The 14,385-nt window shown below is 40.6% G+C and overlaps 1 protein-coding gene across 9 annotated transcripts in view; it reads left to right on the forward strand.

Moving 5' to 3' along the window:
- Positions 1 to 14,385, forward strand: part of IFT81 (intraflagellar transport 81) — a 66,208-nt gene that overhangs the window by 33,406 nt on the left and 18,417 nt on the right. For 4 of the 9 annotated variants that reach the window (XM_064675100.1, XM_064675105.1, XM_064675103.1 and 1 more), the window contains exon 17: positions 11,802 to 11,885. The exons of 1 other annotated variant lie outside the window; for it this stretch is intronic. In XM_064675100.1, the coding sequence (XP_064531170.1) occupies positions 11,802 to 11,885 (84 nt within the window). Of the gene's footprint in view, positions 1 to 1,071; positions 1,291 to 3,690; positions 3,737 to 4,657; positions 5,892 to 11,801; positions 11,886 to 12,393; positions 14,095 to 14,385 lie in introns of those variants that run through there. 4 more of the 9 variants (XM_064675109.1, XM_064675108.1, XM_064675104.1 and 1 more) reach the window with 4 other exon arrangements.

Raw genomic sequence — 14,385 nt, forward strand, 5'->3', positions numbered from 1 at the left:
TTCCCACTGGAGATTCTCAGCCTCAGAGAGAGGTTTAATTGCACCATCCCATGAACCTCCATGGTTACCCTCAGTTTCATTTACTCCAGCATAAAGCCATTTGCTTCACCCTGTGATTCTTTTCAGGACCCCTCACCTTTGTCTGGCAGGGAGAGAAGCAGGAAATACTATAAATTGAGTTGCTGATTATTTTTGGTGTAGTTTTAGTCCTGCCAAAGATGGAAATGTTTTCTGAGAATGAGATATTTTGGATTAATTATCTGTGCTAAGAAGTCTAAATATTACCATGTCATAGAGATTTTTTTACACTTTACTAAATATTTTTGTAAAAGTATCCTGTTTAAAATTTGTGTATGTTCAGTCTTCTAATACAACATAAAAGTTGAAATGAAATTCAGGCAACAAGTCAACAAGCTGGTTCAGCCCTGTCAGAATTAAGCATCAGGAAAATCCAAAACATTTATAGCATTCATTTGGTAAAAGTGTCAAAATCCCTGAGGTTTATTCTTCATAATTAGTTTTTCAACATTTCAGAATTTCGCAGGAAATAGAATTTCTTTTTTCCAGAAAAAAAAAAAATCATAGACCCTTACTGCCAGCAGAATAATGAAGCTGAAACTGGTATTGATTGATTGCTTGGACTTTAAAAAGCCACAGCAACATAATTCCTTGATGTGAGGCCTCTTGCATCTCTCTGCATTTGTGTTTCAGTGACAGGAGAGATTGTTGCTCGGGATCTGTGTCTGTTGTGTCAGAGCTGTGCCTCTCCTACAGGCTCCTGTACAAAGTGCCAAAGTGCTGCACAAAATTGACCCGTGCACAAAATAAGTTAAAAACATGACCAAGTGGCAAAGCAAAGGTGGAACTGCTTAATTAGATAATTAATAATGATTCTACATTCCGTTTGAAAGCTTTGGGCTATCCAGCATTCTGACATCACAACAGGAAAAGGGAACTAGGAGTTGTCTGGCACTTCTCAAAGGAGAGGGAAGAATAAATTGCCTTCCCAAGATATCTGTCCTCTTAGGACTTTTACCTTTCAAGAGTCATTTCTGGACCTTTCTCTTGCAGTGGAAGCAACGAGGGAAGAACTGTTTTATCTGTCAGTGTATGGAATCAAATGTCATTTGGTGTCATCAGAAGCAATGTCTTCACTCATGGAGTGAAAAAGGCAGTAGTGGACCAGTAAAATTTTACAGGCTCTGGAATGGGGCCCTTGACAGGGATAGAGATATATCAAACAGTGAGAAAACTCCAGGGGTTCCCTCAGGATACACTGAGGGATGAGGTTGTCTTCCTGCATCAGATCCTTCCTGAACCACAGGTTGTCCTGAAGCCCCTTGCACTGGTGCCAGTGGAGCTGCATCTCCATGTTCTAGAACATGAGGCAGAGACCACCAGGAAGTGAAGGACTGGATTAATACCTATCAGAGAGACCTTCTGCAAGGATCTGAGGCATGAGAATGCTCAAACACTGGGTCATAAAATAAGAGGAAGAAAAGAATCAACAGTACAAGTGTTAGTGTGGGAGAAGAGAAGGACAAGGAGAGAGAATGTTATCCCATCTCACATAATAATGGAAGGCTGTAGGAAATAAAGGATTTGTCTAATGAAGGACAAGGAAACAGCAAAATTAAACAGAAGGATGAAAAGAGAAAACCCTTAGTGATGATGTGAGTATTTATGAGGATGAGGAGCAGCTGAGGCAGCGGGGTCAGACATAAGGCACGGCCCTTCTGCGGCTGTGGGGAAGGGAGTGCTGGGTTCGTTCTCAAATGCTGAGCAAAAAACACTTGGGAAATGAACATCCAGGATGTGAGTGTTCACATGGACCAGCCATCAGAGCCTGCTGCTGGAATGGAGCATGAGCCCAGCTCTGTAATTCCAGGTATGGTGAGGGGAATGTGAACACAGTGTCACCCCTCTCCACTGTCCCCGTTTCACTTCCCGGCTGTGGAAATTATCCTCCCACAGGGACTAGACACAGTTCTGACCTTTTTAAGAGGTCACAGACCCGTCTCATTTAAATGAATTACAGCAAAGTTCAATAGAGAGATCCTTGCAAAATATAAAATGAGACAGTAACATTTGTCTCTAGACATCCCTTTAGAACCTGAATGTATTTTTCAGCAGGCACTGGAATGTAAACGGAGTAAAAATGAAGCATAAATAGACCAGCACTTTCCTAGCAACGTATTGAACAAAAAATGTCTTAATTCAGACCCTCTTTATTGAATATAAACTCTGTTCTGTGGAGTCACTTCTTAGGAATGTGAAAAGTTAATTTTCTTCTCTAAAAATAGAAAGTCGTGGGGTTTTTAACAAAGTTATTAAGTTACATTCTTTCCAGCCATAATTATAAATAGTAAAGAAAAACTTACTAGAAAAGACATAAAATCTTCTGATTACTTTGAAAAGTCTACTTTTAAAAAAAAGGGTATTCTTGAGGCCAGATGTGTTAGAACATGTGCTGTGGTGCCAGGGCAAACAAGCAGCTTCAGCCTCACCTCTGGGTTGGTGACAATTCCTGGGGATCAGCGGGACAGCAGAGCACCTGGAGCAGCCTTGGGATGGCTCTGATTCGTCCTGGCTGGAATTGTACAAGACCAAGAGATCATAAAGTGATCCAACTTCATTCCTGTGGCAGGCAGGACCAAGTGTTCCAGTCAAAATCCTGGAGTACTTGGTAGAAAGGGAAGGAATAAAGGAACACGATGCCAGGAGTTCACCCGGCTGCTCACCATGTTCCAGCAAACCTTCACACTCTGGCACCACCACGGCTGGCATTGCTCTCTGGAAATTAGGATTTCTCTACACAAAGGTCTTCTACCCTGAGCAATCTGGAAAGTCCTTTAGATGAGCTGGGTTATTTTGAATTCCACTAGCAGACCCTCACACATAAATGTAATGATTACACACAAAATATAATTGATTTTTTTTTTCAAGTGACTCAGTGAATAGTTTTTTTCTATTGTCACACTGAAAAAAAATTTGAAGTAAGTCCTAGTGCTGTTTCTGAACGGGGCTGTTGTGGTTTGCATGTTCAATTGTCAGGGTTCATGTGTCAGGTTTGGGTATGTCAGAGTGATCAGCCACTTGTTACAGACCAAGGTGCACAGCCAAGACTTTTAGTAATGAATGTCACCGGTTACGCTGCTTGGCCTATATTTAGGCCTCGAAATGTGAGGGCTGTTTTCTGAGAGAGGAACGCACAGCAGTCCCATTGCAGCCCCTGGGGTTGTCAGACCTGGGCTGTAATACTATTCCCCTTCATTCCTGTACTTTCCCACTCATTCCAACGCTGCATTCCCAGCAATTAAGGGCTGTGGATCTGTGAACTCTGACGCTCGCCATGGTTCACCTCAGGATATCACCAGGATAAATGCATTATGACAGGGGATCAGGTACATCTTACCTGGAGGATCTCACTGTTGCCTTCAAGCTGGAAGGAGGAGTAATCATGTCTGCTTCAAAAATGTAAGAGATCTTATCCAGTGTCACTTTTCCCAACTGCACAGCTGAGACAAGGAGACCTGATCCTTGATGTCAAGGGATATGTTGTCCAATAACAAAAAGGTTTCTTCCTGCTATGAACCTCCCAGTACTTCCATCCTTTTCCATGTTTGCATCATTATTCTGTCCTGTTATGTAGAACCAAATCATGATAAAATCATTTTATATTTCCTTTAGAGAACAGTATACACGGATGATCCTTGAACAAGAAAACCTTGGGAAGGTGAGAATGAGGCTTTTACCTCGTACAAAAATTGGACAGATCATATTTTTGTGGGGTTTATTCCCAAAGGCTGTGGTCAGTCTTTTATAAAAAGCATATTGCAGCCTACAAAGAAAATTCCATCACTGCTGGCATTGGTAACTAATACCCTGGAAAGGGATCCTGCTCACTCCTCAGGGCTTGATTTCCTGCAGGGAATAGCATGAGCTGCTGTAAAAGATGTCAGACAGCTCAATGTGACAGCACATTCCCTGAAAACCATTTGGATAAGAAACTGAAACACGGGCATAACGAACTGTGCCAGCTCAGATTTTCTGTTGTATATAAAGCAACCTGTTGAAGACAATAAATTCTGAGCCTGTCAACCTTATCACTGTTGTTAAAGGCCAGGGGATCATCTGCCTTAGACAAAACCAGTTGTCCAGTTTTAATCTTGTCTGAAGCTCAGATCAGCATGGACAAGGTTGGGCTTAGCAAGTCACACCAAATAGCTTTTATTAATTTCCTTTTCTGAGTCAGTTTGGGGGGTTTTACAGCTTTAGGCTGCCACTATTAATAATCAGGAGTGGGTTTAATTGTAAAACATTGATTTCATGTTATAATATCATGATAGGAATCCATTGCATATTGCACCTTGATACTGCAAGAGCTCTGTGTGGAAATGATCTTGGATTTTTAGCATAAGTTCTCAAATAGATAAGACTAATATTTAGACAGTTAAAAACCATGGAAAGAGTTGTCAATCTGTACAAAGATCTGAGTCCCAGGTGTGAATGCATTTAGCACTTGCAGGGAGTGTTATCAACTTGAACAAAACAATATCTCAGTAGCATATAAAAATCTCTGTCATTCCAAGCTGTGTGAGCAATTATTGTGGCATAGAACTCTTCCAGAAATCTAATGTTTTTGTATTTTTAACAGAAATTACGAGAGAAGCAGAAGGTTGTACGGGAAAGTCACGGGCCGAATATGAAGCAAAGGAAAATGTGGCAGGACTTTGAGCAGTTAATGGAATGTAAAAGAGAATGTTTTCAGAAACAACAAAATCAAGCAGCCATTGGTCAGGTCATTCAGGAAGGAGGTAAAGACAGGCTTGTGTTATGAATTCTTCCTCCCAATACCTACTTGAAGTGGCTGTGTTGGCTTCTGAATGGAAAACTCTTACTAAATCCTGTTGCTTTCATCAGTTCTACAATTTTTGTACAGTATTTGGTTTTGGTGGATAAACAAAGAGAGCAACAGACCCGTCTGTGAAGCTTCTCCTCCACTGTTTCAGTGACCACGTGCTGTGGTTGGAAGGTCTGTTGGAAGAGCTGCACTGGGGTGAAGCTCCTCTTAAATCCATGGTTTATGAGGCTGGGAAGGGCATCTGCAGAGAGATCAAAGAGAAACAAATCCTTCTCCGGGGTCAGGGAAAACTTAGGTAATTGCTCTGCCTCCCATTCTCTATCGCTAAGGTTACATTTTTGCAAGGCCTGGGGCTTGATATTGTATAATTGTGGCCCTCCTGGCTTGGCCCTCTCCTTCCCTATTGTCCTTATCCATGCAGTGTGACTGCAGGAGCTGCACAGCCCTGGCCTCACAGCCCTGCTCAGACTTTCCTGGTCATACTTTCCTTGCACGGTTCAGTTCAGCTGATTGTGCTTCCAGGAGACACTTCATTGCTGCAGCGTCAGGAGTCGCTTTGGAGAACAATCACTTGGATTCTGAGCTTTTTCCATTATCTTTTGTTGTTGTTTTTAACAGAAGTATTTTTCTTGCACATTTACCTCCTTTATTTTATTTTTTTCTGAGTTGCCCATGTGAAAAACAGAGGTCGACTAAATCTTTCCCCTGTGAGGATGTTTTGAGCTGCTTTGTGTGCACAGGGTGGTTCCAAAGGGATTACACACCCAAAGAGGGTCATCTCCTCCCTCTCTTTTGGCTTGCTGGATTTCTAGATAGGTTGGTGGGGTTTTTTATAGTTTTTCTTGCCTGAAGTAGGATGTCTTTTCAGGATATAAAAAAAATATTTTTGCTTTCTTTGATACCTAACTGTGAGATCTTCTGCTGGTTTCTATATCCAGAGAGAGTATGGTAATTATAGAGTTCCTAGTTTGTCTTTGCATTAAATACATTTGTTAACAGGACTAAAATAAAAGCTGGCAAAACTATATTGTGACTGTCTGGTATTCTTCTTTTTCACATTTCTTAGGTGAAAGAAGGAAATTGTTAGGGGCTGGGCCACAGGAAAAAGAGGTTTGAATGGCTCATTTAATGACATTTATTTTAGATGCCCCCAAAGGGTTCACAAGGAGTGGAGTCAGATCCATAGATCCCAGGACAGGCTTTGTACCTGCCTGCCCTGTTCCAGGATCACCACATGGCACCTGCCTGGCTCATCAGGGCTGCTGACTGGAGAAAGTCATGACAATCCCATTTCTGGACTTCTAATGGGGGGGTTTGCAGAAGGCTTGACAGCAACAGTAAAAGAATGCAGACAAGTAGATATGAGACATGCTGAAAACGTGGGATAATCACCAAAAATGGGCATTTAGGTTACTTAGGAATCAGCCTCTGGCTCAGAGTCACTAGACAGGGCAGGGAGAAAGGGGATTTCTTAGACTTTAAGTCAAAACTTTTAGCAAAACCTTAGAAATCCTATTTGACTGGACCATTTACACAAAGATGTATGACAGGGATTAGCCTGCTACCCAGGAAAAACCAATGCCTTGGAAATTCATGGCAATGATGTGGAATAAGATTGAGTACAATCATTTTCTGTTTTTCTGTTCAGAGAAACTAAGAATAGTTCATCTTTCTCCCTTGTAAAAACAGTTTATTGCTAGTTACTCAAAGATGACGTGATTGTTGTTCTGATCTGATTAGTACTCTGTCATTTGTGCTGCACCAAGAAAGGGCACACAGATTATACACTGCAGCAGCAGCAGCAAAATGACTTTCTGAGATGAAGCAGAAAATCATAATAACCGTTATCAAAAGAAAATTGGAAAAACTCAAATGCTATTTTTAGCTTTTTATACAAGTGGACATTTAATAAATGCAGCTTTAATGGATTCTGTTCACTGGCTTTTCCACACAGGTGGGAGCATTCAGAAATCTTTGAATTTCACAGTTTTATCTTCCTATCTTGCAACAAAAAGCTAACTTCTCATTTTTTTACTTTCTGATTATTAATAGCCTGGCTGGTTTATAAAATTAAACATCCCATATGGCAAAATACCTGCCTTCCCCTTGGGAAGGTCCAAATAAATCAAAAGTGTGTGGGGGCAAATTCGGGGCTGCAGCACTTACCAAATTTCTGCTGGTTGGAACAGTGATCTGAGCAGTCACATGAGCAGCAGCTCACTTTGTTTCCAAAGGCTTCTCCTTGTCCTTACCCAGAACTGGAGGAGGAAGCAACCCAGCTGTAAGACTACTGTAATATTCTGCAGCTTTGGGGGATTTAGTGATGTTGATTTCAGCTGTTCTTGGAGCTACAGCAAGTTCCACATAGACCTGAGAGATAAAATAGTTCCAGGCATGAGAAAACACCACATCCACCCTCTTAAAGGAGCAGTCATTTACCATCTGGGTACCACATCATTTGGGTTATATTAGTGGTACCATTTTATTTCCATTTGAACTACAATAACTAAAATAAATGTTCTTATACTTCCTTAGCTAACCCAAATCTAGGATTACTTGTTTCTGTCTCTTCACTCCCATGGATACTACTGCTCAGGTTGTCACATGCATATAGTTGCCCACAATCATAAAAGTTAGGCCCTTCTTTTGCATTTATTGTGTTTACATGCACCAGTTTCCAGAGCTTTCTTGATAAGACTTCCCTACTGTGAGCAGTGTGATGCTGTTCACTGTTCCAAAACACAGAGCAGCAGAAGTGTTCAGCAGCAGCTCCGTGCCTGGAAATGTCCTCATGATGAGGACGTTGTGATTAACGAGCAGGGACACTTTACTACCCAATAATCAATATGGAATCTGTTCTCCTGGTGACTTGCTGGTTCAGGAAATGGACTTGCAGCTCAGAGCTGCTTCTCCTTGGACCAGTATTTCATGCCTGGCCCTGAAGGACGGCAGTGAAAGCTCCCTGGCTGTGCCCAGCGAGCCATCGATGCAGAGCCATTTGGCAGTGCCAGTCCAGTTCCTAAATCAGCTCTCTGGCAGTGCTTGGCCAGCCTGGAGTCAGCTCCCACATGGAGGCAGGTGGTGATTGACTGAAAGACATGGAGGGTGGAGCGCTGTCACCTGGAAGGTGTGTCCCTTTGGGGGAAAGGCGGGTACACATTCACTGAAGAGTGGGACTCGGTGATCCTTGTGGGCCCTTCCAACTCAGAATATTCTGTGATTCTGGGACACTTATTCTGTCACCTTGCCTGGGGATGAGGAGACGCTGGTCCTTGGTGGATCTGGGTTCTCTCTCTGGCCCTGCATTTGCTCAAGACTTCAAAAAATCAAGCCTGTGTGTTCCTGGTGTTATCACTCCCAGCCGTAGGTTCCTGCCAAGGGAACACAATTAACTCTTCACCTGCCTCTCTCTTGTGCAACCTGGAATGGAAACAGGGTCGACATTCCCATGGACGTGCTGGTGTTCCAGTGAGGAAGCATTGCACAAATCAACAGCTTTATCACAAGGTCCCACCTGTCTGGGCAACACCCATGTGGGTAGTTGTTCTCTCACAATCAGTATTTGACCCATTTCCAGCTTGTTTCAAGAGTCCTTTAAATTCTCAGCATGAATTTAAAACGGGTTCTCCAAATTCCCAGTGTCTGTTTCTGTAGCAGTAGTTTCACAGTGGCAGCCTCCAAATTCTTGAGGCAATCCGTGTTATCCCAAGGTCAGTGGGTGAAAAGGGTATTTTTCCACAATTGCATGACATTGATTTTCATGATTCCAGTTTCCAGGCTGCTCCCTGGTGATGTCACCCCGGGTGAGGAGCTCTGGGGGTTTGGAGAGGGAGCAAACATGTTCCAAATAATCCTCAGGAACTGTGAGACAAACCACACCAGCCTTACTTTGACAAAACCCTCTCCGACTTCAGTGGGAGTTTTGCCAAAATAAGGTCTGCTGGATTTAGCTCCGTGTTCTTCATCCTGACAGAACAAGCAGGAATTAAAGGGCCAGCACCTGATTTATAGCACACAGAGAATAAAAATCATGGTAATTATCTAAAATAACGATTTCTCCCCAACACAAATCAACGTTTCACTAGACACATTCTGATTTATAACAAAAATTAAGTGTTTGTGGAGGTTTTTCCCAGCCCAAACAATTCAAATAACAAGTCCTGAGCAATATAGTTCGATTTTTAGTAGACAGCCATGAGAGGCTGTTGCACAAATCCAGTGCTGAAGAATTAATAGTGTTTATCATTAGAATAAAACTGCATTCTTTACCTTGTATTTAAAGGCATTATTTAAATTTGTTATAAAAAAGTGCATTTTTTACCTTTTCTTTTTTGCACTTCCATTCTGTAAAGTTATTAAAAAATATGGTTTTGCTAATTAAGATACCAACAAGCAGCATTTGCTGAATGCCAGGAACTGGAGTTCTTTTTCTGCAAATGGATCTTCTCCAGCCAATGTCTATTTTCCTGCTTCAGTTCAGTCTCTTACTACACAATAACATGTCATTTTAAGCTTCTAAATTTTATTGCAAGTTCTAAACCCACTCCTTTATACAATAAGCACTTAATTAGGTCTATTCTTGAAACAGGATAAAGCCAAATCCTGCACTTTTTGCTAATACCAGGAAAAATGCAGTTGATAGAAATATGGAAAATGGGATCTTACCAGTTTTCAAAGATGAATTTCTTTCTCTCTCTCTACTTATTTTTCCTGAAATGCAATAGAAAATATGCTTTGCACTTAACAAAACCATAAAGACATACATCACATACAAATAATCAGCAGGTGAGGGAAATAATGAAGGAATTAATCTCCCAATTTCTTTATAAATTTTACAACTAGTTCATACTGAAAAAAAAAAAGGCCAAAAAATAAAATCCATTAAGATTTTATGCAATTAAAATTTGTAGGACTTTAATGTTTGGGGTTTTTAAACTGGATTACAGTTTTTTAAATAGCAGTTGAAACTCTAAGGTTATAAAATAAGAATAATTCAGCAGTTTACTTGGTTTACACTATTGCAGCATTTTCTGATGAGTAAACTGGTGTTTAGACCTTTCTTTGCAATTATCACAGAAATCTTAGAGCCATTAGTGAAGAATTACCACTAAAAAAGAATTACCACTAAAAAAGCAAAAAGGGCTGATTAATTTGGGGTTCTAAAAAATGGGTAAATTTAAAATTAAAAAAAAACACATTAAAATTATACATTTTGCTTACCAACTGCTATTAAAATGATGCAGTGCTCTAAACCAACATTCTGGGAACTGCAGCATTAGAAACGTGGAGGTTTTTAAAGTATTTATAAAACATTGTCCCCATCTCCCTCATTTTGTGCTTAAAGCCTGAAGTGTTTTTATAGCACGTTACAAAGCAAACAGAGCTATGAGAACACTGAAAGTCACCCACAGACAACCTGTTCCACTAATATTTTACATCCACGTTACATCTCCTGTCCCAAACGGTTTCTCTCCTCCACGTGGGCTCTGCTCAGGTGCTGCACAAGCCAGGGAGCAGGAGAGATCCAGGGGATGTTCCCAGGGTAGTGAGGAAAATTGGGCTTTTATTATTTCATGGGCAGGGACAGCATCATCCTGACATTAAATCTCCTTCAGAAAACATCTCCCACAGCTCAGAACTAGAGAGCAATCTGGATTTTAACACCGAGATGGAGCGTGGCTCACTCCGAGTGGGCTCTTACTGTTGTGCTGTTCCTTTTGTGGTTTTTATTTACTATCTCTACTTCAATCACTTGTACTCTGTATTCTACAATCATTTGTATGGGAAATGCATCCATTTAAAATCTCGTCCCAGGAAGGTTCTTTTCTGCTTGTTGGTTTAATTGCAGCGAAGGTTGATCGTAAAACGCTGAGAGGGAAAGAGGGAACTCATATACTGGAAAAAGCACTATAAATATTTTCCTGGGATCACTAGCACAACCTTGTAACACTTCACCCTGTGTTGTGGAAAGAATTAGACAATCCTTTTATGAAATATCTAAAAGGTGTTTACAATTCCATCCCAAATTACCGTGGCTTTAAAGAAAACATCCCATGATTCTTAATTCCGTTATTAAATTTATTTTCAACCTTTTTCTTCATTCTGGTATCAAATTTATTTTCACCCTTTGAGGGGATTCACTTGCTGGTGACTTGGCACTGTCAGACAAACGTTGGACTTTTACTCTGACACTTGTTGAAGAATTTGATTGAAACTATATATGTCCAGATAACACCCAACAAAGTGCCCCTCTTGCGTTTGTTTCGAGATATTTTTGGAAACAACAGAGGCGACCTTGGACAGAGCTGCTTTTCCAATTTAGGACTTCATTTGGTCTAAGAGAGTAAAATTATACTCCTGAATCCTTTTGTGTACCCACAAACAGGGCAGTTTTATTTCATGCCATCACAGAATTGTTTTTCTGTACGTTCTCAGCAGTGTTGATCTGTTTAGGATAAAAATGACTTTAGATAATCAAGAGTTACTTTCAAATGTACATATAAATAGTCTGTGACTATCACATGTCCCTTAAAAATGTTGTGTAATCCAAAATATCAGCGGCCCTTTATGTAACACCTTTGCTCCTCTAGAACCAGAGCTAATAAACAGGGGTTTGTCTTTGCTTATAAACATGAAAAATGAGATTTCAAGGCAGAGCTCACGCAGACTTGATGTAAAGTCTAAATGAGGAGTGGCAATGCTGGGATGGGGCTGACACCTGTCCCCTCACAGCACAAACAGTGGAAAAGCCAAGGTTGGGAGCCAGGTTCTCCCATTGGGAGCAGGGGATTGTTTTCTCCTCACTTGGGTTTGCCAGCTGTGCAGTCGTATCTGTAACACTTTATTGCATCTAATCACTTAAGATGTTTTAAATAGTTTGCACTTAATTTTCTATACAATCAATATATTTTAATTCATTTGTATTGCTCTGTTACAGACATCCTGCACTCTGGAACAAAATGGGATTAGTTTGTGGCAATGATAATGCAGTTTCACTGCTGGGAATAAAAGAATTGACAGAGTAAGTGTTCTGGTCATTTCCCCTGCACAGTATTTACTCTCTTCAATCATAATGTTGTCCAGTGTTACCTATTGATCAAATCCAAGAAATAATGTGGAAATTAAATCTAGACATGCCATGCAATCTATCTGACAGTGGCATATGTAAATAAGCTGCTTGGGAGTATATTGTTTATATGACTTTGATCACACTCGGTGTCAATGCACATTTTTATAGCTCTATTACACCCTGACTGTGACTGATGGCTCAAGTTCTAACTCCAGACTATCCAGTTCCCTGATTTTATGGCATTGTCATGTAAAGTATTTGTGGACAGCTTAAGAGAAGCAACTCTGATCCTGGGAGCCTGTGTGACTGCATTACCATATGCACAAATCAGGATAAAATAAACTATTTGCTTTAGCAACTTTCATCAGAGAATCCCAAAATAATTGACAAACAACTCTCAGTAAGTCTGTTGGCCATGGAGCCAGATCAGCAAGTCGCTGCTATTTATGTTATTTTCTAGATGAACAAACCCCACAATGGAACGAAACAGAAGCAAAACCAGTCCTTGTCTCTGTGCTGTGGTCTCAGGGCATTCCCAGGATTCCCAGGCTGATCTCCCTGAGAAACTTCCTGATTCTGGTCCTGAGCATGGTTGTTCAGACCCCCAAACCCTCATCCAAACCCTGAGGTTTGGAGTGTTGGGACATAAAGGAATGACACGCAAACGTCACCGAATTCCCCGGTCAGTCCTCGCTCTGAGTGTCCTCAGCTGACCCTGCCACTGCCTGAAAAGTAATTCAGGAGTACAATGTCTGTACCTTTGCGATGTGATAATTCACTGGAAAGGTCGTAGCAGATACAAACAAACAAATATGACACAGACAAACACAGAGACAACTCCTGAAGGAGTTTTTAATTAACCTCTAACGAGGAATTTCAAACACAGAAAGCATCTCGAGCACCTTCATCGAGCTAATGGAGTCAACGAAATGAAATGGGAGATTTTTCTCCTGCCCTGAGATCTTTTTATAATCCCAGGGAGATAAGATCAGGAGAAGCAGTCCTACAGAGAAGCCCTGTGTGTCTGGATGTGCATGCAAGTGTGCACACAGTCTCACAAGGTCTCTCTTAGAAACCAGGACACAACACTCTGGGCAGCCTCATATTTGTGGGCCTGTTCTCTGCACATTTCAGTTTTTTACAATTGTCTCCTTTGTGCTGCAGCTGAAACATTAATTATATAACCTTGAGCTGAAATAACTGGAAATTCAATTTTTTCTTAACCATCAGAGGAAACAAAGAGATTTTGAATATTATATTATTTGAATGTTATTCAATGTTGTCTTCAAAAACTGTAAAGATGCATGAAGGGGAAAGGCCTACAAGAGAAAAAGTGGCTGGCTTGGAGCATGGTAAGGGATGAGAGAGTTTGGGCTTCTGGTTTATTGCCCCAGGCAGCTGCAGACAAAGCTGCTGCTTCTGCTTGTCTGTCCTCAGAGTGCTGGAATTGGCTGGATTAGACCTCAAATAGAAGGGCAGCAGATTTATCACTGAGCACTAAATTTTGTTTTCATATATGAGAACAACTCCAGGGTAACCTCAGTTAATGAATAACCCAGTCAGTGGTGAAAGCTCCTATTTAGTCTGATAAATTTGGCCTTAAACAAAAACTTCTGTTGATACAAAGATATACCACAGGGGAGTAAAAACATTTTCCCTATGAAAAACATTCAGTCTTGACAGAAGAAAAAAAATTAAATGTTCACACAGTTTCATTAAAAAACCTGAAAAATCACGTTTAAAAAAGCCCCACAACTTTATAATGCAAAGTTAAAATTTTCAAAAGAAAATTTAGACTTTTGGGGAAAAAAACCCCAAAACAACAAAACCAGGTTCTTTAGTCAGCACAAAAAAAATAAAACCAACTCAAAATTCTTTGATGGAGATATTCTCCTTACTTAGAAGATGTACAACCTGTTATTGAGTAGTTCCATTAGAACCAGATTAACTCCTCATCACAAGCTCAGCAATGTTTACAGTATTTATCCTCCAAGAAAAGACATGGATACTGGAGTTTCATAATAAGGGAATTTTTCTTTGATACAGCATCTGCATCAGAGCCAATTTTACCTGCAAATGCATCATTCTGGTGCAATTTATCTTTGTTTGAAACAATCTATGTGGGTACATCCAATTTTTATAAAAGGGCATTCAACAAATAGAGTGGTTTGCAATGTTATTGCTTCACTGATGCATAAATATTGAATCCCCAAACACAACATTAGCTAATTAAGCTGGGGGTGATTATTGGCTGCAGGAAAAGCACACACTAAGGGAGCATGGATTAAGCCTGCCCTCTTACTGCACTTGCTGTGGTTGCTCCCTGAATACAGTGAGGATGTAGGTTTCCAGGAGATTAAATTCAGCAATAATTCACACCTGGAATCTAAAAGAAGGCCAAAAAAAGAAATAATTTAGATGGAGCTTCTTAAATCCAGGGTGCTGCATAGAC

This window comes from Pseudopipra pipra, chromosome 18 (assembly GCF_036250125.1).
Source record: "Pseudopipra pipra isolate bDixPip1 chromosome 18, bDixPip1.hap1, whole genome shotgun sequence".
In the NCBI taxonomy this organism is placed as follows: domain Eukaryota; kingdom Metazoa; phylum Chordata; class Aves; order Passeriformes; family Pipridae; genus Pseudopipra; species Pseudopipra pipra.